Here is a 25,107-nt window from a genome sequence, read left to right as displayed (position 1 = left end):
TCTAGTTTTTGTCAACGAAAACTCCCAATTTCGTCAAGTTTTAGTCAATTCTCAAAATGTTTTCGTCTATAAACTTCAAAAGTTTTAGTCCATGAATCAACAATTTCGATTGAACATTGACAGACGAGCACATAATTGTAGAGTCTACAAGGACATCAGCATCGTCATGATGATAATACACATTTGCAATTAATTAAACTCATCTGGACGCCACAAACAGTATGTAAAATGTTTTCCAAGAGTTTAAGAAGACACTCACTGAGTCACCGCGCTAAATGCTAATGCTAACGTGAACACTATGCTATGGATTAGTGTGTGATGATCACTCAGCACAGACCTTTAAAGGCTAAAGCAATATGACATAGCCAAGATAAGAAAACAAAACTTACCAAGCAGCACCTGACACCTGTCACGCTAAAGCCTGGGTGTGGATAGGGCGAGTAAGGAGGAGGCGCAGCACATCACATAAGTGACACGACCAAACACTGCTAAAATGTCGGTTAACTACACATACGATAAGAAAATATCACACATTGTGAACTTATGACGGAAATTTTCGTCTCGTTCTCGTCTTGTCAATCGACAACTGGCATCCATCTCGTTATGTTTTAGTCTCCAAAGACACGTTTTTAGCTCGTCTTCGTGGCGTCACCGTCATAAAAAAATTGTTCGTTGACGAAATATTTTCGTCATCGTTGACAAAAACAACACTGCTTTATATGAATTCACAAAGTATTCAGTCTTGTAAAGAAGCGTCGTCTTTTTCTTGCATCCTTCATAGGTTGGCTGTAACCCCAATGAAGATGTAGCCATCTTTGCAGTGGACTCGCTGCGTCAGCTCTCCATGAAATTCTTGGAAAAAGGAGAGCTGGCCAACTTCCGCTTTCAGAAAGACTTTCTTAGGCCTTTTGAGCACATCATGAAAAAAAACAGGTAAGGACAATCTAATGCGCTGGGGATATGTCTTGTCTAATTTACTGTTCCTTTTTTAATTAATTAATTAATTAATTTATTTTTTGGGATTAATGGACATTGTTTTGGTCATTATCCCAAGATCTCCCACAATCAGAGACATGGTGATCAGGTGTGTTGCACAGATGGTCAACTCCCAGGCAGCTAACATCCGATCAGGCTGGAAGAACATCTTCTCCGTATTTCACCAGGCAGCCTCTGACCATGATGAGTCCATAGTGGAGCTTGCCTTTCAGACGAGCGGCCACATCGTCAGTAAGTTTCTCCAATGCGGTCTGACTTCCTAATCCACTGAATCCTGACCACTGTGCTATGAGAGATCAAGTATACCAATATCAATGCCAACTATATACTCCACCATCAGTGAATACATTCCGGGAGCATTTTGCTGCTGCAATTGATTCCTTCCAAGATGCGGTCAAGTGCCTGTCCGAGTTCGTGTGCAACGCAGCTTTCCCGGACACCAGCATGGAGGCCATTCGACTCATCCGCCACTGTGCCAAATACGTGTCAGAGAGACCACAGGTAAACCCTAAGCTTGTAGACTTTATGATTTGCAACAATGCATGGAAATGCTACACTTATATTGCTGTCTTTGCCTGATATGCAGGCTCTGAGGGAGTACACTAGTGATGACATGAATGTAGCCCCTGGGGATCGAGTCTGGGTTCGCGGCTGGTTTCCCATCCTGTTTGAGCTGTCTTGTATCATCAATCGCTGCAAGTTGGATGTGCGGACCAGGTATGAACTAATGAGCCTCACTGGAGTTATCTTCATAATATTTTGTTCATCAAAGGCCAAGAAATGAATTGTTGCCTGTCCAAAGTGAAGCCTAGACTAAACTATTTACGAGGTTTAGGACCATGCGAATAGCAAAGGTTTGTAAAAATATTTCAGATCAAGCACACACCAAAAATTGAATTCTTCATTTAATTCAACAAACATTCTGATTATCATTGGCCCTTTTCACACACAAATATCCAGGGAGATTCCCGTGTAAGGTGACATGAGATTTAATCGGTTCATTACTTTCACGCACGTACAGATGTCTTGTGAATGACGCGGGTTGGACAGTTTCACACACTTGTCCTGTGTTGCCCACTGGCGCTCTCTGTGCAGGAAGGGCTGCTGGCGCGATTTTATAACCCGGACATTACGTCATTTTTGGTAGGCATCGGCTGTCACAATGTTGGTTAAATTGTGTTTTGTTCTGAGGGGAGCGATCCGGACGTCGTAACTGACGGCAATTTAAGCTCATCGAGACTGTTTAAGCTAGAGGTAAGATCAGGCCTAAAAAATCCAGCCCGACCCGACCCGGGTCCGTGGGTATTAAAGCTCGACTCGCCTGAGCCTGCAGCGCCTTTTCTTTTTCATCTAACTTATTTATTTTATAACGGGTATTCCTTAGTTTAACATCCATACATCGTTTCAGTATACAAATATAAATGTATATTTTTAAAAGTTAGCGACAGAGGGAACACCGGCCCGACCTGAACGTAATACTTGACATTTAGGGTCGGGTCGGGTTCGGGCTTAAGATCTTATTTCTAATTTAAGACCAGGCGATCCAAAAGAAGGGTGGAAGGAAGAATCCCGCTGGCTTTGTTTTGTTGTCCTATCGGCTCTCTGTCTACCGCTTAGGTTAGTATTGTGTTTGATGTTTGTTTACCGCTTTTCGTCTTACTGCGAAGAGGGAGGAAGTGACGATCGGCCTGCCATGATATTTATGTCATCAGCCATCGTGCTGTGACCAGGGAATTTAACGCCTACTTTCACGCAACGCACACCGCTTCACGGGAAAATCGCAGACATGATACATAGACGCGACCCGTGAAATCTCCATGTCAGTCGACACGGGAAATTGTATATTGCTATATCAATAATGTTCTATCATCTGTAGTGAGTGTTAAATGCTCATGATTAGCATTTGGAACATAATGTTATTCAAATGCATACTTTCACTCCACATTTTTTTTAAAGTGGTGTAGGCATACATTGACGCTGCAGCTATCGCTTATTTAAGTGATTAATCTGTTGATTAGTTAGAATAATCGAGTAATCGGATTACGAACATCTAATGCGTTACAGAATACATTTTAGGAGATGTGAAAGTGTTTATGCTTGCAATAACATTTATGACATGCCTTAATTGCAATTTCAAAAGGATTAAATGGAAGTGGAAAATAAAATACCTGGGGGTTTCATTTCACAAAGAGCAATAAATGCATTTAAAATAAATGAAAATACCTGATCTTAGCCTCAAACGGTATAAAAAATGAGGATCTAGGTCAGAGGTTGCGCTAGACTTTTTCGTTGTCTGTCATTTTGACTGACAGTGTCATAAAAATCCGGTCATAATCTATTTTTACCCGTCACTTACATTTTTAAAATGATAATAATGACATATTCAATAGTATTTAGTTTTCATTCATTTTTAATTAATATTCTGTCCGAACAAGATTAACAAGAGGCAAACAGACAGCGGAGTGCACCAATCAGCGACGGGCAGACGTGCCGTTAGCAAAGCGACGAGGGCAGGACAAGGGACTTGTGCGCGGAAGTAAACATACGAGGAGAACGGAGTTTATTCAACATGGCTAGCGCGAGACAGACTGTTGTCAATGACTCGTGTCGATGTGTTTTAGCTCATTTAAAACTGAATTTACCGCGGATTGGAACATATTCTCGGCTCTCCCGTTCGCCATCCGTGTTATAAAAGAGACTACTTTCGGAGCGCAAGAGTGACGTTGCTCGTGAAGAACACGTCACGCAAATAAACAAATCTGATTTGTCGATTGATTTTGTACCTACTCGAGAGGCTGTGTCCCAGACTTTTCTCTCAGTGTTTGAAAAATACAGGCAGAACAGTCTGGCCGTGCCAGGCAAACACTCAGTTGCCTTGACATTTTTCCGAGTAAGGCCAACGACGTCATGCATCAAGAGAGACAATAGCTAATTAATATGCTCACTCGCCACCCTGTGGTCTGGGGTGTGAATTGCAACCTGTCAAAATGACGGACGGACTTCAGTTTTTTCCGTCACCGTTTTAAAAAACCGGTCAACGACGGAAAATATTCGGTTGACGCGACCCCTGATCTAGGTACAACAAAAGAACAATTGGCTAACTGGCATAGCAAATGTCCGCTAGCTTAAATGCTATAAAATACTATCATTTTTTTTAAACAAAGCTCTTAACAAATCGTTCAAACACATATTCCCACAAAAAACAACAACTGCTAATTAAACTAAATTACGAATACAGAAACTAACATTAGCTAGAAAAAGACTTATGTTGGTCTTAATGGAACAGCTGTGAGTTAATGTCATATCCACTCAAATCAATAAAAATGAATGCAACACTTTCAAAACAAACCATAAGAACGTCATTATAATCAAACGAATCATAGAAGCAGCAAAATTTCTTTTGAAGCTTTTTTGAATCGAATTGCTCGATGTAATCGATTAATCGTTGCAGCACTACTATTTCATGCTAATAATAAAGTTGGCATTTTATTTGTGTTACAAACAAAGAATAATAAAATGAGTTGCTGTGGTATGTGCCAAGAATCAGCCATCTGATGCCTCTTTCTGGGATTCGTTGTTGCTTCAAACAGAGGTCTTACAGTCATGTTTGAAATCATGAAGAGTTATGGGCACACTTTCGAGAAACACTGGTGGCACGACCTCTTCCGAATCGTCTTCCGAATTTTCGACAACATGAAGCTGCCAGAGCAGCAGACAGAGGTGCAGTATTTCCTGGGCTAACCTGAGATGTTTTTTATTTGGTGTTAGACTTAACTTGGCCCTCTTGCTTCATTGGTCACGTTTAGAAAACCGAGTGGATGACGACAACGTGCAACCACGCGCTCTACGCCATCTGTGACGTGTTCACGCAGTTCTATGAGCCTCTCAGTGAGATCCTGTTGGCGGACATTTTCACACAGCTCCAATGGTGTGTCCGGCAAGGTGGGTGTTATACATGCAATAGGTGGAATCGTAAAGTGACAGTACCATTAACTGTAAGCACAAAAAGCATCAACTTATCAGCAGTTAATGTCTCAGATTTTTTATTATTCAGTCTTATTTAGTTATACCTGTTGGATTCCAACGATGAACAAGCCCAGCAACCACTTTGCGGACAAACTACAACAGACACGTAAAGATTTGTGATTGGCTATACGTAATTTTCGGACTATAAACCGCTACTTTTTCCCCTCATTTTGAATCCTGTGTCTTATAGTCCAGTGAGGCTTATTTGTTGATTTATGTGGGTTAATAGGTAACACTTTGTTTGACAGAGGCATCATACGACTGTCATAATGATGACATCACGTGATCATGGGCATTACTGAATCATTTATGTCCATCTTTAGATCTTTTACATTTATTCAAAAGTGAGATAATTTGCAGAGATAACCCAAAATGAAATCTGTTATAAGCATTCATTAATGCTCATGACAGTGTCATGTCATGATTATTATTGTCTAATGGCAGTCTTATGGCGCCACTGTCAAATAGTGTTACCAAATACCATAACTAGCAATTAATGAAACAACTGGAATAGTAATATTAGTAACTGAAGAAATAATTAGCACAGAACATGAATTTTCATTTTTATTTACATCTGTAACGCTGCAAAGCATGCTAGGAGGCATATTGGACAACAACATTGTTGACAGCAGGTGGCAGCAGAGGTTGATTGTAGGGCTGCAATTATCGATTATTTTAGTAGTTGATTAATCGATGAACTATTTAGTTCGAGTAATCGAGTAATTGGATAAGGAAGATAAAAAATGTAAATACCTGAGCTGAGCCTCAAACGGTATAAAAAATAACTAAATAAGGATCTATGTACAACAAAAGAACAATTAGCTAACTTACATAGCAAAAGTCGCTAGCTTAAATGCTATGAAAAGCTAACTTTTTTTTTTTTTTTTTTTTTACAATGCTCTTAACAAATGGTTCAGACTCATATTCCCACAAAAAACGGCTAACATACCGGTAAACTAAAATACTAATGCAAAAAAAAAACTTAAGCGCAAACAAAAACTTATCTTAGGTTGGTCTTAACAGGGAGCGGCTGGATTCAGCCATGTGAAATAAGGCAGACTAGAGGGCAGTGTAACCACCCAAATCAATGAAGCTAAATGCAAACACTCAAAACAAACCATTACAACGCCACTTTAATTAAACGAATACTCGAAGCAGCAAAATTGAATTCGAATCTTTTTTTTCTAATCGAATACTCGAGTTAATCGATTAATCGTTGCAGCACTAGTTGATTGTCTCCCCCAAGGGAACAGTGATGGCCAAATGAAGCTTCTTGAAGCAATGAAGCTTTGCAGCCATGATGGTTCATTTGGTCTTGACAGTCGTAATCAAATATTTGCCGATGTCAAATAAAGTCTTACTGGTTAATATCTTTTGGTGTAAATATCCCATAATACAGTGAAGACAGCTGCGGCTTATATGTAGTCCAGTGCAGCTCATCTATGAACAAATGCCATTTTCGTTCCAAATTTGGTGGGTGGCGGCTTATAGTCAGGTGCGTCTTGGAGTGCGAAAGGGTAGGTTTGAAATTTGTAATTGTCTGGCCCAATTGTTTTTGGAGCAGATCTGAGATGATTAAAAGAAAATCCGCAACACAAGATAATCGTTAAGGGGTAAAATGCTGGAAATTTTTTATTCATTCCTTTTCTCACAATCATTTTGACGGTAAATAGAAATATATTAATTACTGTCAGAAAATAATACAGAAGAAAATACATGTGCAACAAACAGGATTTTTTGTTTGTACCTGTGTCATGCTCACTACACATTGGTTATAGGAGAAAAACAAAGAAGACCCTTGATTAACATTTCAGCCTGATTGGAGGTCCGTGCTGAAGGATATTGTTCTCAGGGGATAGAAAAAGTACATGTGACTGTCCAAATGACAGGACTTTTGATGGAAATTTGGAGACCAAAACAAGACATTTTCCCATGACGAGTTGTGCAAGTTATTAGTCACCTACTTTAACAGTTGAAAGTTTGGAAATGCTTCATTCATCTTCTAAACCGCTTATCCTCACAAGGATCGCGGGGGTGCAGGAGCCTATCCCAGCTAACAACAGGCAGGTGGCAGGGTACACCCTGAACTGGTTGTCAGCCAGTCGCAATGCATATAGAGATAAACAACCATTCACGCACACCTATGGACAATTTGGAGTCTGCAATCAGTCTACCATGCATGTTTTCGGGATGTGGGAAGAAGCCACGCAGGCACGGGGAGAACATGCAAACTCCACACAGGGAATCCGGAGCCAGGATTGAATCAACAACCCCAGATACATTTGGCGGATGACGTGCTCACCGCACCTTGGAAATGATTCACTGGTCCCATCTCCACCCCAATTTCAACATTTCAACTGTTTCTACACTGTATCAATTCATTCAGCAACTGTAACTTATAACAGTAGCTGACAGTCTTATACTGCACTATCCACTTTTCCTTCAGATAACGAACAGCTGGCTCGCTCGGGAACCAACTGCCTGGAGAACCTAGTGATTCTAAACGGAGAGAAGTTCAGCCCCGAAGTGTGGAACTTAACTTGCTCGTGCATGCTGGAGATCTTCCAGAATACCAGTCCTCAAGTGTACGCCAGCCAGCTACTAAATTTCAATTCCATAAAATTCTGGTCTTGGTGCTCAGTGCTTTGTGTTATCCCTTCATCAGCTTGTTGACGTGGCGACCTTCTGGGCAGGATGATGAAGCTGCTGACGCTAAACACTTGGTAAGGAGGTGACTACACAGTATTTGAATGCAAATGTCAAAGTAGCATGTTACATTTAATGCAAGGGTTGTCACTATTTTTCAAAGGGGAGAAATTTTCCTTTCCCCTTCTATGAGGGGGAAAGTAGTGTTTATAAGAAAGTATTTTGTCAGTAAAAAAAAAAAAAAAAAAAAACTTGAAAGATTAGTCACATTTTCCTGCCGACCGTAGTACTATACTATATTTGTGAAGTGAATTTCAAAAATACAATTTTATTCGCCAAACATTACAGATTTTATTGTAGAAAACATGTTAGTCAGACTATCATAATAAAAAAATCCTTTTGTTCTAAATTAAAAAAAAAAAAAAAAAAACCAACCAAAACAGCAACAAACGATTCATCCTGCATTATGCGCCAGAACCATGTTAGGGCTTTTAATTGGCCCAAAGCTAAGGAAGGGAGGCATGATTAGTTTAGCACAGGGGTGTCAAACAGTTTTTGTCACAGGCCACATCGTAGTCATAGGCTAATTTGGAGGGCCATGTTGTCTGCCATTTAAGGCAAACATGATTAATTGACTAATTGACAACTAATTTTCAGAGGATTCGACAACTATTTTTATGATTGATTCATCGTTTGGAGAAATTGTTGACCCTGAAATCATCCAAATCCTCAATAGCAAAAATGTAAGAAATAATTGGGTATTAAATGTTGACCCTGAAATCATTCAAATCCTCAATAGCAAAAATGTAAGAAATAATTGGGTATTAAATGAAATAATTATGTTTATTTATTTTTAATAATTTTTGTTCAAACAATTAAAAGTGTTTTTTCCCCCATTTAAAAAAAAAATCATTTCCATATTTGAATGAAAACAATAACATTTCTTCAGTTTTGCTGTTTTGAAAAATAACCAAAAAATTGAATAATCTTTTTTTTTTTTTTTTTTTTAGTAGATGATTATCTCCATCTTTATATACGGATATACTTTTCAAAACAGTAAATCTCATTTTTGCAGCTAATTACCGGTACTATCGCAGGCCAAACAAAATGATGCGGTGGGCCAGATCTGGCCCCTGAACCTTTAGTTTGACACCTGTGATTTATACGATGTAGGTATGCAGTGCTATGCACTTTTTCAAAACGTTGTGACTGTTTATTTCAAAAACTTTTACTGATCCCCTGGCATTACTTGTTGACTCCTGGTATTTTGAAAACCCTCATTTTAAATTCATTTCCAGGATGTTGACTTTGACACCCAGTCACAGAGCAGCTATGACAGAGCTCTTTCAGAGAGAGGACACAGCCAAATGTCGAGTGATGACACCTGGAAGGGCAAGTCCAACGCTCGTGAGTATACCACATGCCAAGGTCTTAGCATGTAACATGTTCCTTTTTTTGGATACAGTGGAACCCCCAAAATAGGACGAATTGTAATAAATGTAGATGAATCAGCATTTTTCAGATAAAATATTAGTTCAAACAACAATCGTGTGTGACGTCCAGAAACGCTAAACTGCTGTTTTTTGAAATTGTATTCCCCAACGGGTCTGTGACGCCTTTCTTGTCTTTGCAGGAGTTTCAGACCACAGGTTATTTGCAGGCCTGCTCATCAAATGTGTGGTACAGTTGGAGCTAATCCAAACCGTTGACAACATCGTCTTCTTTCCGGCGACCAGCAAGAAAGAGGATGCCGAGAACATGGCTGCCGCCCAGGTAAGCAACAGCGCACAAAAACATGTGGATCCAAAGCAACATGCAGGTAAAAGATGAACAAGGTGAATGTACTACTACTACTACTACTACTACTACAGTGGGGCAAATAAGTATTTAGTCAACCACTAATTGTGCAAGTTTTCCCACTTCAAAATATTAGAGAGGCCTGTAATAGTCAACATGGGTAAACCTCAACCATGAGAGACAGAATGTGGAAGATCACATTGTTTGATTTTTAAAGAATTTATTTGCAAATCATGGTGGAAAATAAATATTTGGTCAATTCCAAAAGTTAATCCCAATACTTTGTTATGTACCCTTTGTTGGCAATAACGGAGGCCAAACGTTTTCTGTAACTCTTTACAAGCTTTTCACACACTGTTGCTGGTATTTTGGCCCATTCCTCCATGTAGATCTCCTCTAGAGCAGTGATGTTTTGGGGCTGCCGTTGGGCAACACGGACTTTCAACTCCCTCCACAGATTTTCTATGGGGTTGAGATCTGGAGACAGGCAAGGCCACTCCAGGGCCTTGAAATGCTTCTCACGAAGCCACTCCTTTGTCACCCTGGCTGTGTGTTTGGGATCATTGTCATGCTGAAAGACCCAGCCATGTCTCATCTTCAATGCCCTTGCTGATGGAAGGAGATTTTCACTCAAAATCTCTCGATACATGGCCCCATTCATTCTTTCCTTTACACAGATCAGTCGTCCTGGTCCCTTTGCAGAAAAACAGCCCCAAAGCATGATGTTTCCACCCCCATGCTTCACAGTGGGTATGATGTTCTTCGGATGCAATTCAGTATTCTTTGTCCTCCAAACACGAGAACCTGTGTTTCTACCAAAAGTTGTATTTTGGTTTCATCTGACCATAACACATTCTCCCAAAAATCAAACAATGTGATTTTTAGTTTTTTTTTTTTTTCCACATTCTGTCACTCATGGTTGAAGTTTACCCATGTTGACAATTACATGCCTCTCTAATCTTTTCAAGTAGGAGAACTTGCACAATTGGTGGTTGACTAAATACTTATTTACCCCACTGTAGCTTGTTCTACAGAAAAAGGGCAGTGTCAGACATTCTATCATTTTGGCCTCGATGACACTTTAATGGGTGTTGTAGTGAAACCGATAAGAAGTGACATGTTTTTCACATCGCTTGTTAACGTTGTGGATAAAAAGGTTTACACATTCTTGGTTAGATCAGATATGACTGTTATCATGTCATGTAAACGGCAGTCTGTTTGACTGAGATTGTCCTTCCGTCAGCGAGATGTTCTGGAAGAGCCGTCAGCCGATGCAGTCGGTCCAGAGTCTGATCAAGGGATGTACAGACACATGACCTCTGCTCACCTCTTCAAGCTGCTGGACTGTCTACTGGAGTCGCATACTTTTGCAAAGGAGTTCAACTCCAATAATGAGCAAAGAACAGCCCTCTGGAGGGCAGGTATGCTATGGCTAGCCAAAGTGAAGCGGAGTAGGGGAGTTTTCATTACAGCGATACGTTGATTTATCCTTTAGCAATAATGTGTCTAATATGGTGTGCCAGGCTTCAAAGGGAAGTCCAAGCCCAACCTGTTGAAGCAGGAAACCAGCAGTCTAGCCTGCAGCTTGAGAATTCTGTTCAGGATGTACTCGGATCCCCAGCTGCGCGACTCATGGCCCGACATACAAACACGTCTGCTACTGTGAGTTCAACCTTTATGTCGTTAACAATGTCGTTATTCCTTGCTGTTTTAAGGAACACGGTTAACTGTAATTGTATTGTGATGCCTTTCTGTTTATCCTTAAACATCAACTCGTTTCTGAGAATACTTGGCAACATCAACATTGAAATGTACAAGAACAACAATTCATTTAAAATGAAGCCGTTTTTTCCCCCCTCAATTTTAAACACATTATAAATACAATATAACACTGTGCTTGAATACAGGAAAATAGAAAAGATACCACAAAAAACTATTAAAATTTATAAGTTGTATCTGATTAAATAAGAGTTGTTCGATAATGACTTTTTAACCTATATCCCGATATTGTCCAACTCCATAAATCTGATACCGATATATGCAATTGTGGACTTAACATATTATGGCTGATTGTATTGTGATGCCCCACTGGATACTTTAATAATGATAATTATAACAACTTCAAGCATAGACTTCATAATGGTATTGATGGGTCCGATCGGTCATGCACTGCGCCTCGCCTTAAAGTAGGGGGCCGCCCATATCAAGGGGAGGTATTCACAAACACGCACACAGCGATGTAACGCCGGATTTCTGTTGAAAAAGTACGAAAGCTGGACCGCATACAAACAGGAAGGATTGTCTCAGGAGTGATTTGTTCGAGGATTCAAGGTAATTATCATATTTTTCGTACCATGCATGCATTTTGAAACGTGAAAAAAATCAATGGGAGAAATTAGCTGCTACTTCATTGGCATCATAATCGCAATATTTATGTAAAATAAATTCTAACCGCACGTTTTATTGCTTTTAACCAAAAATCGAGACTGTTTTACGTCCATATCTATAAAGAATTGGGGGATTTAAGTATTTATTCACAAGAATTTATTACCAGAAATGCTCTGTTTACATCAGGCGGCCGCTATCTACATTCACTAACAGACTAGCATTGTACTTCGACATATTTACGTAAAATAAATGGTAACTGCACATTTTTTTTGCTTTTAACCAAGAATCGAGACTGTTTTACGTCCAAATCTAAAAGAATTCGGGAATTTAAGCATTTATTCACAAGAATTTTCACCGGAAAAGCTCTGTTTACGTAAGGCGGCCGATAACTACATTTACTAACAGGCTAGCATTGTACTTTAACATATTTACGTGAAATAATTGCTAACTACACATTTTTTTTGCTTTTAACCAACAATCAAGACTGTTTTACGTCCATGTCTATAAACAATTCGGGGATTTTATTCACAAGAACTAAAAAGCTCTTTGTCTGTGATTCCACTCGGTCAGCTTTGACGGCCTCACCAACAATGCAGGCCCCCTATTTATTGGCCCTGCGCCCCGTGTCCAGTCAATACATTATGAAGTCTATGCTTCAAGGTTTTCCAAATAAACCTTCTATGAAAAAGAGAACAACTTCAAATTAAGTTATGGATAACTGTATATAATTGCAACACTATATTTAGTTTATAATTAATTATTTTTTCAATCATTTATTGTTAATTTGATTTTTGTACCATGAATGCAAATGATCTGCTCACATAGCAAATCCCAAGCATGTTAGTTTGGAGACATGTAATGTTCAATTAGCATAACTGCTGTGTTAAGCCGTGACCAGCCCGTGTATAAAGGCAGAAGGCTTCTCATAAATGATAATACAAGAATAATAATAAAAGGCCTCTACCAGTGTCATGATTATCTGATATTTTAAAATGCGTTTATCGGCCGATATTATCAGCTACACGATAATATCGGACAACTCTCGATTAAATGTATGTTTATTGTACTTGAATGTTAAATACAACTGACCTTAAATGTGACTTAACCAGCTGAATTGGTATAAAAATATATGTAAGTACTTTTAGAACCTACAGTGCCTTGCAAAAGTATTCGGCCCCCTTGAATCTTGCAACCTTTCGCCACATTTCAGGCTTCAAACATAAAGATATGAAATTTTATTTTTTTGTCAAGAATCAACAACAAGTGGGACACAATCGTGAAGTGGAACAACATTTATTGGATAATTTAAACTTTTTTAACAAATAAAAAACTGAAAAGTGGGGCATGCAATATTATTCGGCCCCTTTACTTTCAGTGCAGCAAACTCACTCCAGAAGTTCAGTGAGGATCTCTGAATGATCCAATGTTGTCCGAAATGACCGATGATGATAAATAGAATCCACCTGTGTGTAATGAAGTCTCCGTATAAATGCACCTGCTCTGTGATAGTCTCAGGGTTCTGTTTAAAGTGCAGAGAGCATTATGAAAACCAAGGAACACACCAGGCAGGTCCGAGATACTGTTGTGGAGAAGTTTAAAGCCGGATTTGGATACAAAAAGATTTCCCAAGCTTTAAACATCTCAAGGAGCACTGTGCAAGCCATCATATTGAAATGGAAGGAGCATCAGACCACTGCAAATCTACCAAGACCCGGCCGTCCTTCCAAACTTTCTTCTCAAACAAGGAGAAAACTGATCAGAGATGCAGCCAAGAGGCCCATGATCACTCTGGATGAACTGCAGAGATCTACAGCTGAGGTGGGAGAGTCTGTCCATAGGACAACAATCAGTCGTACACTGCACAAATCTGGCCTTTATGGAAGAGTGGCAAGAAGAAAGGCATTTCTCAAAGATATCCATAAAAAGTCTCGTTTAAAGTTTGCCACAAGCCACCTGGGAGACACACCAAACATGTGGAAGAAGGTGCTCTGGTCAGATGAAACCAAAATTGAACTTTTTGGCCACAATGCAAAACGATATGTTTGGCGTAAAAGCAACACAGCTCATCACCCTGAACACACCATCCCCACTGTCAAACATGGTGGTGGCAGCATCATGGTTTGGGCCTGCTTTTCTTCAGCAGGGACAGGGAAGATGGTTAAAATTGACGGGAAGATGGATGCAGCCAAATACAGGAACATTCTGGAAGAAAACCTGTTGGTATCTGCACAAGACCTGAGACTGGGACGGAGATTTATCTTCCAACAGGACAATGATCCAAAACATAAAGCCAAATCTACAATGGAATGGTTCAAAAATAAACGTATCCAGGTGTTAGAATGGCCAAGTCAAAGTCCAGACCTGAACCCAATCGAGAATCTGTGGAAAGAGCTGAAAACTGCTGTTCACAAACACTCTCCATCCAACCTCACTGAGCTCGAGCTGTTTTGCAAGGAAGAATGGGCAAGAATGTCAGTCTCTCGATGTGCAAAACTGATAGAAACATACCCCAAGCGACTTGCAGCTGTAATTGGAGCAAAAGGTGGCGCTACAAAGTATTAACGCAAGGGGGCCGAATAATATTGCACGCCCCACTTTTTTATTTGTTAAAAAAGTTTAAATTATCCAATAAATTTTGTTCCACTTCACGATTGTGTCCCACTTGTTGTTGATTCTTGACAAAAAATTAAAATTTTATATCTTTATGTTTGAAGCCTGAAATGTGGCGAAATGTTGCAAGGTTCAAGGGGGCCGAATACTTTTGCAAGGCACTGTATTTGTCAATTAAATGTATATTATTGTAACGCTACAGCTTTTCCACAGTAAAATATGACTTGACATAAGCTTTTCGGACTATCAGGCACACCTGACAAAAGCTGCAACACCCATATTTAACAAGAAAAAACTATCTGTTCATATAAGAGTCACATTGGACTACAAGGAGCAGGTTTCTACTTTGTATCATGGTATATTTGAACAAAACACATGCGACGCGTTAGGCTGTAAAAATTAATAGATTAGCCACACTTTACAATAAACAGCAGGGCTAAAACTTCAGATTTTGCTACTTCGAGGATTTGTTGAATTAGAGTGGCGTTATAATGGTTTGTTTTGAAAGTGTTTGCATTTAGTTTTATTGATTTGGATGGATACACTGCCCTCTTATGGAAACAGTGTATATGACATAACTCATTTAACATGGCTGAATCCAGCTGCTCCCTGTTAAGTCCAACGTAATTTTTTGATTGAGCAAATGTGTTTTTATGCATTCGTTCATTTCGTTTATCGGCATATTCAGCAATTTTTGTGGGAATATGTGTTTGAACGATTTGTTAAGAGCACTGTAAAAAATGTTAACATTTTATAGCATTTAAAATAGCAGACTTTTGCAATGCAAGTTGTTTTACTTTTATCCTTATTAATTTTTTTATACCGTTTGAGGCTAAGCTCAGGTATATTTTTAAATGAAAATGCAGTTCTGAATGGTTTGAAGAACACTCAGGATTTTTTGTATTCACATTAAATGCTCTTTTGAAAGTGAAATCTTAGCAAGCCTTTGTTTTATATCTCTTAAAATGTATTCTGCAACATATTTAATAGGTTGTAATCCGATTATTCGAACAAAGTAGTTGATAAATTAATTGATTACTAAAATAATCAACAGCTGCAGTCCTAAAGCCGAGTATTACGGTAACTTTCATTATGCAACTTTTTTTTCTTTAAACCAAAAAGTTTTAGGCTTTCAGTCATACAGTTCCAACATTTTTCTTTGTCACTTTATTCAAGTGGAGTAAATATATTATTAGTCATATATTCTGAGATGTGTTCTCAAACAGAGTGTGTTACAGCTTGTGACTCCTGGTCGGTTGTTAAAGTGATAAATAACAACCAACTGCTTAATTTGCATAAACTGCGTCTCTCCTCTTACCTCCTCATGTTGGCTGTGATTTGTTGTTTTTCGATGTTGTTTTTTTGCCACCTGTCTCATCATAGTTGTACGAAAAACAAGCTGGTGTTGTTTGTCACCCAGCTGCTGACTCACGGAAAATGTTTTGATGCTTCAGCCATGACCTATTACTTCACTTACTGCAATAGCTGTAACCGTGCTGTAATATGAAGCACTACTCTGGATGAAAAATGGTGATTTATTGGAATTATAAATGATAACAATATGAGTGGGAACCTCTGGGTAGCTCACGATACGATTTACGATACAAGGTCCACGATTACTATGATTTCACAACATGGCAATACAACAATTATTGATACATGGTTCAGAAAATCATTGGAGGATATTCTACTAAATAATTAACAGGAAAACCAGCTATTTCATCCTTCTGCTGTGAATTGGACTGAGTAGAACACTAGTAGACGTCCAATCCGTTTGAACTGGGAGGGTGGCAGTGAATGAACATTCGTTCATTCGCTGCCATCCCTCCCACTTCAAACGAATTGAACGTCAATGGCAGTCAGTGGCAGCCAATGCCAGGTGATAAGTTCATTTTGGGGCATTTCACATCATTTCCTGTTAATTTTTTAGACATTTCCTTGTGCGTTAAGCGTATTTACGTGTCACTTCCTCTTGATTTTGGGGCAATAGCGTACCGCACGTAACACGTCACCTTTGCTCATTAATATTCATGACGGTAGCAACTATTGCTAGGGGGGGGTCAAACTCACGTTTGTCCCTCATGCTAGATACATGTAAATAATAGGGGTGCCATCTTAGGCACCCCACGATTTGACTCGATTACGATTCAGGGTGCTACGACTCGATTATTGAACGATGATCACGGTACTGGTGATGATCACGGTTATCACGATTATCACAATTATCAATGCATCCTACATTACTAATGAATAAAGTAGCCAAACAAATGTATGTCCATTATTTATTTAAAATATCCTAATGATTCAACAGGAACGATGAAAACATGCCCATACAACAAAAAGCTCCCCTTAAACTACTGTATATATATTTTTTCTTTAACAAGAAAGTGCAAAAACATTAACCATTTTAAATGCAGTTCTTATCTGTCAACATGCCCATACAATACACAGCTGACCTTGAGATACTATTTTTTTTTTACAACAAGGTGAAAAAACATAGTTTCAAAGGCAGTACTTATTTCTCTCAACAATACAATAAAATTTACACTGGTGGAATGAATTCCACATTTTCTGGGAACAAAGTGTCTTTAGAAATAAGACATAACCAATATACAGTGGGGCAAATAAGTATTTAGTCAACCACTAATTGTGCAAGTTCTCCCACATGAAAATATTAGAGTGGCCTGTAATTGTCAACATGTGTAAACCTCAACCATGAGAGACAGAATGTGGGGAAAAAAACAGAAAATCACATTGTTTGATTTTTAAAGAATTTATTTGCAAATCATGGTTGAAAATAAGTATTTGGTCAATACCAAAAATTCATCTCAGTAATTTGTTATGTACCCTATGTTGGCAATAACGGAGGCCAAATGTTTTCTGTAACTCTTCACAAGCTTTTCACACACTGTTGCTGGTATTTTGGCCCATTCCTCCATGCAGATCTCCTCTAGAGCAGTGACGTTTTGGGGCTGTCGTTGGGCAACACGGACTTTCAACTTCCTCCACAGATTTTCTATGGGGTTGAGATCTGGAGACTGGCTTGGCCACTCAAGGACCTTAAAATGCTTCTTACGGAGCCACTCCTTTGTTGCCCTGGCTGTGTGTTTGGGATCATTGTCATGCTGAAAGACCCAGCCACGTCTCATCTTCAATGCCCTTGCTGATGGAAGGAGATTTTCACTCAAAATCTCTCGATACATGGCCTCATTCATTCTTTCCTTTACACAGATAAGTCGTCCTGGTCCCCTTGCTGAAAAACAGCCCCAAAGAATGATGTTTCCACCCCCATTCTTCACAGTGGGTATGGTGCAATTCAGTATTCTTTTTCCTCCAAACACGAGAACCTGTGTTTCTACCAAAAAGTTGTATTTTGGTTTCATCTGACCATAACACATTCTCCCAGTCGTCTTTTGGATCATCCAAATGTTCTCTAGCGAACCGCAGACGGGCCTGGACGTGTACTTTCTTCAGCAGGGGGACACATCTGGCAGTGCAGGATTTGAGTCCCTGGCGGCACATTGTGTTACTGATAGTAGCCTTTGTTACTGTGGGCCCAGCTCTCTGTAGGTCATTCACTAGGTCCCCCTGTGTGGTTCTGGGATTTTTGCTCCCCGTTCTTGTTATCATTTTGACGCCACGGGGTGAGGAGGGAGTTGAAAGTCCGTGTTGCCCAATGACAACCCCAAAACATCACTGCTCTAGAGGAGATCTGCATGGAGGAATGGGCCTAAGTACCAGCAAGAGTGTGTGAAAAACTTGTGAAGAGTTACAGAAAACGTTGGGCCTCCGTTATTGGCAACAAAGGGTACATAACAAAGTATTGAGATGAACTTTTGGTATTGACCAAATACCTATTTTCCACCATGATTTGCAAATAAATTCTTTAAAAATCAAACAATGTGATTTTCTGTTTTTTTTCCCACATTCTGTCTCTCATGGTTGAGGTTTACCCATGTTGACAATAACAGGCCTCTCTAATATTTTCAAGTGGAAGAACTTGCACAGTTAGTGGTTGACTAAATACTTATTTGCCCCACTGTACTTTGTTTTCACAGATTTCTGTACTATTCCGCATGGTTGTAGTGTTACCGCTGTACTTAATCCTGGTTTTAAACGTTCTGTATCTGGAGTGACAAACAACACACAACTTGACAAGGAAATATGTTGGCAAAGTCGCTAATTAGCATAGCGCTCGGCGCTAACTAGTAACATCTCAAAAACAACAACAATAGAGGCTAAACAGTTTAAGAGGGTTCGTGTACTCACCTCTGATAGACGACACGGGACTTAGCAAAACTTTTTCCAATTAACACGACTTGAACCTACTGCTGGACAACTGAAAGACAAGGAGCAACGAACTATCTCTCTTCCCCTCTCGCTCTAAAAAAATAACTTGCGCACAGAAGCACGACCGTGGGGGCCCTGCCTGTCTCATACACAAAATTATTTTCCAGTCTTTTGAAAAGGAGTGAATCTCTCGCTCAGTAAACGGCAGCATCCATCATAATGTTGTGTGTACGTCCGTTAAAGGTGTCTGGGCGGCAGGCGTGCCTTGAATTTCATTCCTCTACGAGCGGCTGTCATAAAGTTAGGGAAAATCATCGTCTTTGAACCTTCATGAATCGTAATCGAATCGTCACGTGTCGAATCGTGGTGCATCTAATAATCGATTATTTGGAACTCCCTTGGTAAATAGTGTACGAACGAAATGTTTACTGAGCTAAACCGACCAATTCTGTCCGAAAATGATGTCCCTGGTGCCAAATTCACTGGTAAAGATGTGGAAGAACATACAAATGTTAAGTTAAAGCGATGGCTTGAGTGTCAAGGGCTGAAAAAGACAGGGAAAAGAGCCAACCTGATTCAGAGGTAGTTTTTTTATCGACACCTTTTTCTTGTGTGCATTGCCTTACGCCACTGACAATGAAATTCTCCTGTTTCAACAAGCTATCCTTTACCACCATATGCCCCGTCTTTCTTGTATATTATATTCTCTGGTTGTCTTACGTCTCTGACCGTTCTTGGTGGTAATTTATATTGCTATTTTTGTGAAGCGATCGCAAATGCTACTCAGTGACAGCCAACAAACACTTTTAATGCTTTTATTAATAACAAATCTTAATTCTATTAGTTTATTTACACTTCCCCCCATACTAAGGTTGTTTCTTTACAACCGAAAAGGTAAAGCTGATAAATGTAGAGCCTACCTGTAGGCATGAACAGGCTTACTACAAAAAGACCAAGGCCAAACATGGCTAATTTATTTAAATATCCGTATTTTAGAAAAATAGGCCTACATGACTGTTGTGATATACAGTGCCTTGCAAAAGTATTCGGCCCCCTTGAACCTTGCAACCTTTCGCCACATTTCAGGCTTCAAACATAAAGATATAAAATTTAAATTTTTTGTCAAGAATCAACAAGTGGGACACAATCGTGAAGTAGAACAAAATTTATTGGATAATTTAAACTTTTTTAACAAATAAAAAACTGAAAAGTGGGGCGTGCAATATTATTCGGCCCCCTTGAGTTAATACTTTGTAGCGCCACCTTTTGCTCCAATGATAGCTGCAAGTCGCTTGGGGTATGTTTCTATCAGTTTTGCACATCGAGAGACTGACATTCTTGCCCATTCTTCCTTGCAAAACAGCTCGAGCTCAGTGAGGTTGGATGGAGAGTGTTTGTGAACAGCAGTCTTCAGCTCTTTCCACAGATTCTCGATTGGATTCAGGTCTGGACTTTGACTTGGCCATTTTAACACCTGGATACGTTTATTTTTTAACCATTCCATTGTAGATTTGGCTTTATGTTTTGGATCATTGTCCTGTTGGAAGATAAATCTCCGTCCCAGTCTCAGGTCTTGTGCAGATACCAACAGGTTTTCTTCCAGAATGTTCCTGTATTTGGCTGCATCCATCTTCCCGTCAATTTTAACCATCTTCCCTGTCCCTGCTGAAGAAAAGCAGGCCCAAACCATGATGCTGCCACCACCATGTTTGACAGTGGGGATGGTGTGTTCAGGGTGATGAGCTGTGTTGCTTTTACGCCAAACATATCGTTTTGCATTGTGGCCAAAAAGTTCAATTTTGGTTTCATCTGACCAGAGCACCTTCTTCCACATGTTTGGTGTGTCTCCCAGGTGGCTTGTGGCAAACTTTAAACGAGACTTTTTATGGATATCTTTGAGAAATGGCTTTCTTCTTGCCACTCTTCCATAAAGGCCAGATTTGTTCAGTGTACAACTGATTGTTGTCCTATGGACAGACTCTCCCACCTCAGCTGTAGATCTCTGCAGTTCATCCAGAGTGATCATGGGCCTCTTGGCTGCATCTCTGATCAGTTTTCTCCTTGTTTGAGAAGAAAGTTTGGAAGGACGGCCGGGTCTTGGTAGATTTGCAGTGGTCTGATGCTCCTTCCATTTCAATATGATGGCTTGCACAGTGCTCCTTGAGATGTTTAAAGCTTGGGAAATCTTTTTGTATCCAAATCCGGCTTTAAACTTCTCCACAACAGTATCTCGGACCTGCCTGGTGTGTTCCTTGGTTTTCATAATGCTCTCTGCACTTTAAACAGAACCCTGAGACTATCACAGAGCAGGTGCATTTATACGGAGACTTGATTACACACAGGTGGATTCTATTTATCATCATCGGTCATTTAGGACAACATTGGATCATTCAGAGATCCTCACTGAACTTCTGGAGTGAGTTTGCTTCACTGAAAGTAAAGGGGCCGAATAATATTGCACGCCCCACTTTTCAGTTTTTTATTTGTTAAAAAAGTTTAAATTATCCAAGAAATGTTGTTCCACTTCACGATTGTGTCCCACTTGTTGTTGATTCTTGACAAAAAAATTAAATTTCATATCTTTATGTTTGAAGCCTGAAATGTGGCGAAAGGTTGCAAGATTCAAGGGGGCCGAATACTTTTGCAAGGCACTGTATAAATAAAGTTTTATTTTTGTTTCCAGGACATTCATTATCAGACAGAAGCAACATGGCATAACGCCACGCTAAAAAATAGTAAAAATATCAAAATGTCTTACCTCTTCGGGGGCAGGCTGTGGCAGGCAATGGATCAGGATTGTCATCTGTAGGACCATGGCCCCCAACAAAATGTTTACTGCATATGAAGGTGAATGACTTCACTTTGCTGGTGTTAAACTGGTCTTTTGGACGTCCGCACAAGTTGATCCATTGTTCATATTTTTCCCCCTCTTGACTTTTATGGCTTCGGGAAACATCTTTCATAAGTGGACGGCCGTAATGTGTAGAGTCAATTCTACAAGTTCCATAGCAGCAGTGTTTACTTGGCATGTTTTTTGTTGAAAGAATTCCGGCTGAATCGATGAATTAAAAACCGCCATGACTGAATGGAAGTTAAGCAGGCAAAATCAATCCATACCAGTAACTAAACCATAGACAATGCTGCAAATATTGTTAATTCAGTACATAACACAGATGGACTTGGACCACAAATAGGATGTTTTGCTCATGTGGTAAAAATAGCTGCTAAGTGAGCTGTAGCAATCAACAGTGTGCTCCGCCTCACTTTACAAACAGTAAAGATTGCTAACAGCACTTTTAAACAAAATTTCTTCAGATCAGTAAGAAGTAAGCACACAAATATTATGCACTAAAAAAATGCATGTTTTAATGATGGCATTTTTGTTTTTGCTTGTTAGCAAAATGAAAACTTAAAAAAAATAATGATAACACTTGTATATTTTGTTTCGGAGCAAATAAATGTATTGAATCGAATCGAAAATCGTGTCCCTCGTATCGAAAACCATACCAAACCGTGACTTAACTGTATCGTTGCATCCCTAATGATGACGTCCCGCAGCCTTGTGGTCTAAAATTAGCATTAGTGCGGTACGCTATTACAAGTCCTTTGCTTTTGATTTCTGGTGACTGAAAAGAAAGTGACTCAAGAAAGTCTCCCAAAAAATGAGAATTGACTCAAAATCTACAGGAAATAATCTGTAAATGCCATGTAATGAACAGGAAGTGATTTATAAATGCCCACAAAATACTGGCTGTGAATGCTCTTGTTTCAGTGCCATTGACGGGACTTGACGTTTAATCCAGTCAACATTAACTGGATGTCTCACGCCGTCAATTGTTGCCAGTGAGGTAATATAGACCTAAAGCTAAGGAAGAATTTGCTCGCAAACTGTTTTAAAAACAGTGACACCTTTTAAAAATTATATATAGATTCTTAGTAGGAGCATCTCGAGAACCTTTTTGGCTACTAAGTATGGCGATGTATCACCTTTTCCATATATTGTTACACCCCTAGATAACAATGTTTTCGTTGTCAGGGTGTGTAGTGAAGCTCTGGCGTACTTCATCAGTCTCACATCTGAGAGTCATAGAGAAGCTTGGAACAGTCTGCTGATGCTGCTGCTCACCAGGACACTCAGGCTGCCTGATGACAAGGCAGGAACACCCACACCCAGTATGTCGCAGAAGTGTAAAATTGTCTAATGTGCGTTTCTGCTCTCCCTGGTCATCCTAGTTCAAGCCTCACGCCTCGTGCTACTTCTCCCCCCTGTGCGAGATGATGCAGTTTGATCTGATTCCCGAGCTGCGCGCCGTCCTGCGACGCTTCTTCCTGCGCATCGGCTCTGCCTTCCAAATAGCTGTACCAGGGGCGATGGGGAGAGACGGCCCCTGAAAATACCACCCCACCACGCACAACCCGCATTTCGCTCAATCAACCATGCTTTTTTCTTCATTTGTCTCACAGGAGGTGCTTTCTTTGACCAGCAATCTGCTAACTTGTTATTTGTCTCATTCTGGTCATGGCAGCGTCACACCAGGTGGTGTAAGTATCTGTTAACTTATTCAGTGCCATAGATGGCTAGGGACTTCCAAGTCATCAGTTGGACTGGAGGGGCTGGCAGATTGGACGTCCATCGTCGTCTATGGTATTAAATAAGTTAAAGGAACTTCAAGGACCTTCCACTTGCTCGCTCTGTTTTGGCCACCTGTGCCTGTTGGGAAAAGACCGTCTGTGAGTCAGCCGCCCTTACACTTTGCTGTCACACTGCAGTGTTCAGCATTGGCTTGTTTACAACAGTGTTGATCCCGCGTGTGCTAATGCATTCCATTTGTGTGTTAATGGATTTAACCATTGCTTCCCATCTTTGCCTCAGTGATTGCGTCAAAGGCAGCCGCGTCCCTCTTTTTTTGCACATCTGTCATGTTTTGTCCCATATGCAGTGTTTGTAATTATTTAAAGTGCATTTAAATATTTTTTGGGAGAATCGTTCCTTCCCCTGTAACAGTGGATGTCTAATTTTCTTCCCTAAAAACTAGGGAATTTATAAATATATATAAATATATACAGTTAATGAAAAAATGCAGACTGTCACGTTTGCAATGTAAGATTCAATGTATGATATACCACGGAAATGAAAATGCGATGATTGTTATGTTGTGATGGTATCTTTGAGCATTTGAAGTTATCAATAAACTGGAATTCTGATCAGTTTAACATGAAAACCAGTTTGTTACAACTGCTAAGCTCAGCCGTTAGCTAGATAGTATTGCTCATTTCAGGGAGAAATTTACAACAGCCTCATGTTCTTTGATATTTCTTTGTTATTTAGCTAGATAGTATTGCTCATTTCAGGGAGAAATTTACCTCATTTGCCTCATGTTCTTTGTTATTAAGTCAATGCTGTCAGACGGAGAAGTGACCCAGTGATATTTCATGTTCAACATTTTATGGCAGCGTTGTAGCAATTGTAAATTGTCCTGAGATATTAAGAGCGGGTATCCATTTTCAACCTATTTCTAGAAAAATGGTAAAACATTAATTATGTTGTCACTGTTAAGTAATTGGCTACCAATGGCAGAGAAAGAACAACCAGAGTTGCTTTTAAAATGTAGATTTTTTTTTCCCACTGACCACACAGTAACTTTGGTATACAGTATAACCACGTACAAGGCTGAAACACATCAACAACCTTCCAACTGTTCTCACGGCTTGGATGTTAGTTCATAATTAAAATCTGTTGCCATTGACGGCGCTACACGTTCAACGGAACATGCCATCCATCCATGGATATGATGTCTATAGCTGACAATGGAGTTGACAGAATATCTTGTGTGAAAATGACAAAAAAAAAGTTAATTGAACGCAAACAAGCGCTCAAAAAAAAAAAAAAAAAAAAAAAAAAAAAATCCAAATAAATAGAACATGAAAGAGATACGAAGGGTCAGTTGATGACGCAAAATCCCGTAACAAAGCGATCAATGACTTCAAACGGTGACGTAAATCAGTCACTTTGGCGTTTAGCTCGTTCGGCATCTCACTGCTTGCATTACAACTTTTTGGAATTCCAATGCATCACGACTTTATAGCGGTCTACCTCTTTTGGAATTAGACGTAAGTAAATTCATATAATATATACATGCTACTATCGTACCATAGTCTTATTTAGAATTCATTGAAAATTAGAAATGAAAAATGAATTTGAAATAAAGTATAGAAATTAAATCCTCATTTTCAGATTTCATGCTGCGCTTGTCGAAGTACGTTTAAGTGTTATTTAACTTTTAACTACGTATACAACAAAGCTGCAAGGAACACAAATGATCGAAACTTTATGGTGTCTGCAAAGGCGAAAGT

The 25,107-nt window shown here is 39.5% G+C and overlaps 1 protein-coding gene across 3 annotated transcripts in view; it reads left to right on the top strand.

The window, feature by feature from the left end:
* The window catches only part of arfgef2 (ADP-ribosylation factor guanine nucleotide-exchange factor 2 (brefeldin A-inhibited)), a 52,202-nt gene that overhangs the window by 21,262 nt on the left and 5,833 nt on the right, over positions 1 to 25,107 (top strand). For all 3 annotated transcript variants that reach the window (XM_057830505.1, XM_057830504.1, XM_057830503.1), the window contains exons 26-39: positions 782 to 933; positions 1,055 to 1,227; positions 1,337 to 1,497; positions 1,583 to 1,713; positions 4,587 to 4,716; positions 4,803 to 4,938; positions 7,469 to 7,607; positions 7,688 to 7,745; positions 8,967 to 9,075; positions 9,302 to 9,441; positions 10,709 to 10,886; positions 10,989 to 11,127; positions 22,790 to 22,907; positions 22,987 to 24,864. In XM_057830505.1, coding sequence (XP_057686488.1) covers positions 782 to 933; positions 1,055 to 1,227; positions 1,337 to 1,497; positions 1,583 to 1,713; positions 4,587 to 4,716; positions 4,803 to 4,938; positions 7,469 to 7,607; positions 7,688 to 7,745; positions 8,967 to 9,075; positions 9,302 to 9,441; positions 10,709 to 10,886; positions 10,989 to 11,127; positions 22,790 to 22,907; positions 22,987 to 23,145 — 1,923 coding nt within the window. In that variant the 3' untranslated portion in view covers positions 23,146 to 24,864. The remainder of the gene's footprint in view (positions 1 to 781; positions 934 to 1,054; positions 1,228 to 1,336; positions 1,498 to 1,582; positions 1,714 to 4,586; positions 4,717 to 4,802; positions 4,939 to 7,468; positions 7,608 to 7,687; positions 7,746 to 8,966; positions 9,076 to 9,301; positions 9,442 to 10,708; positions 10,887 to 10,988; positions 11,128 to 22,789; positions 22,908 to 22,986; positions 24,865 to 25,107) is intronic.

The sequence above is a fragment of the Corythoichthys intestinalis genome, chromosome 2 (assembly GCF_030265065.1).
Source record: "Corythoichthys intestinalis isolate RoL2023-P3 chromosome 2, ASM3026506v1, whole genome shotgun sequence".
NCBI classification, from domain to species: domain Eukaryota; kingdom Metazoa; phylum Chordata; class Actinopteri; order Syngnathiformes; family Syngnathidae; genus Corythoichthys; species Corythoichthys intestinalis.
Note: the sequence above shows the minus strand (reverse complement) of the source record. Positions and strands in the feature narration are given on the sequence as shown.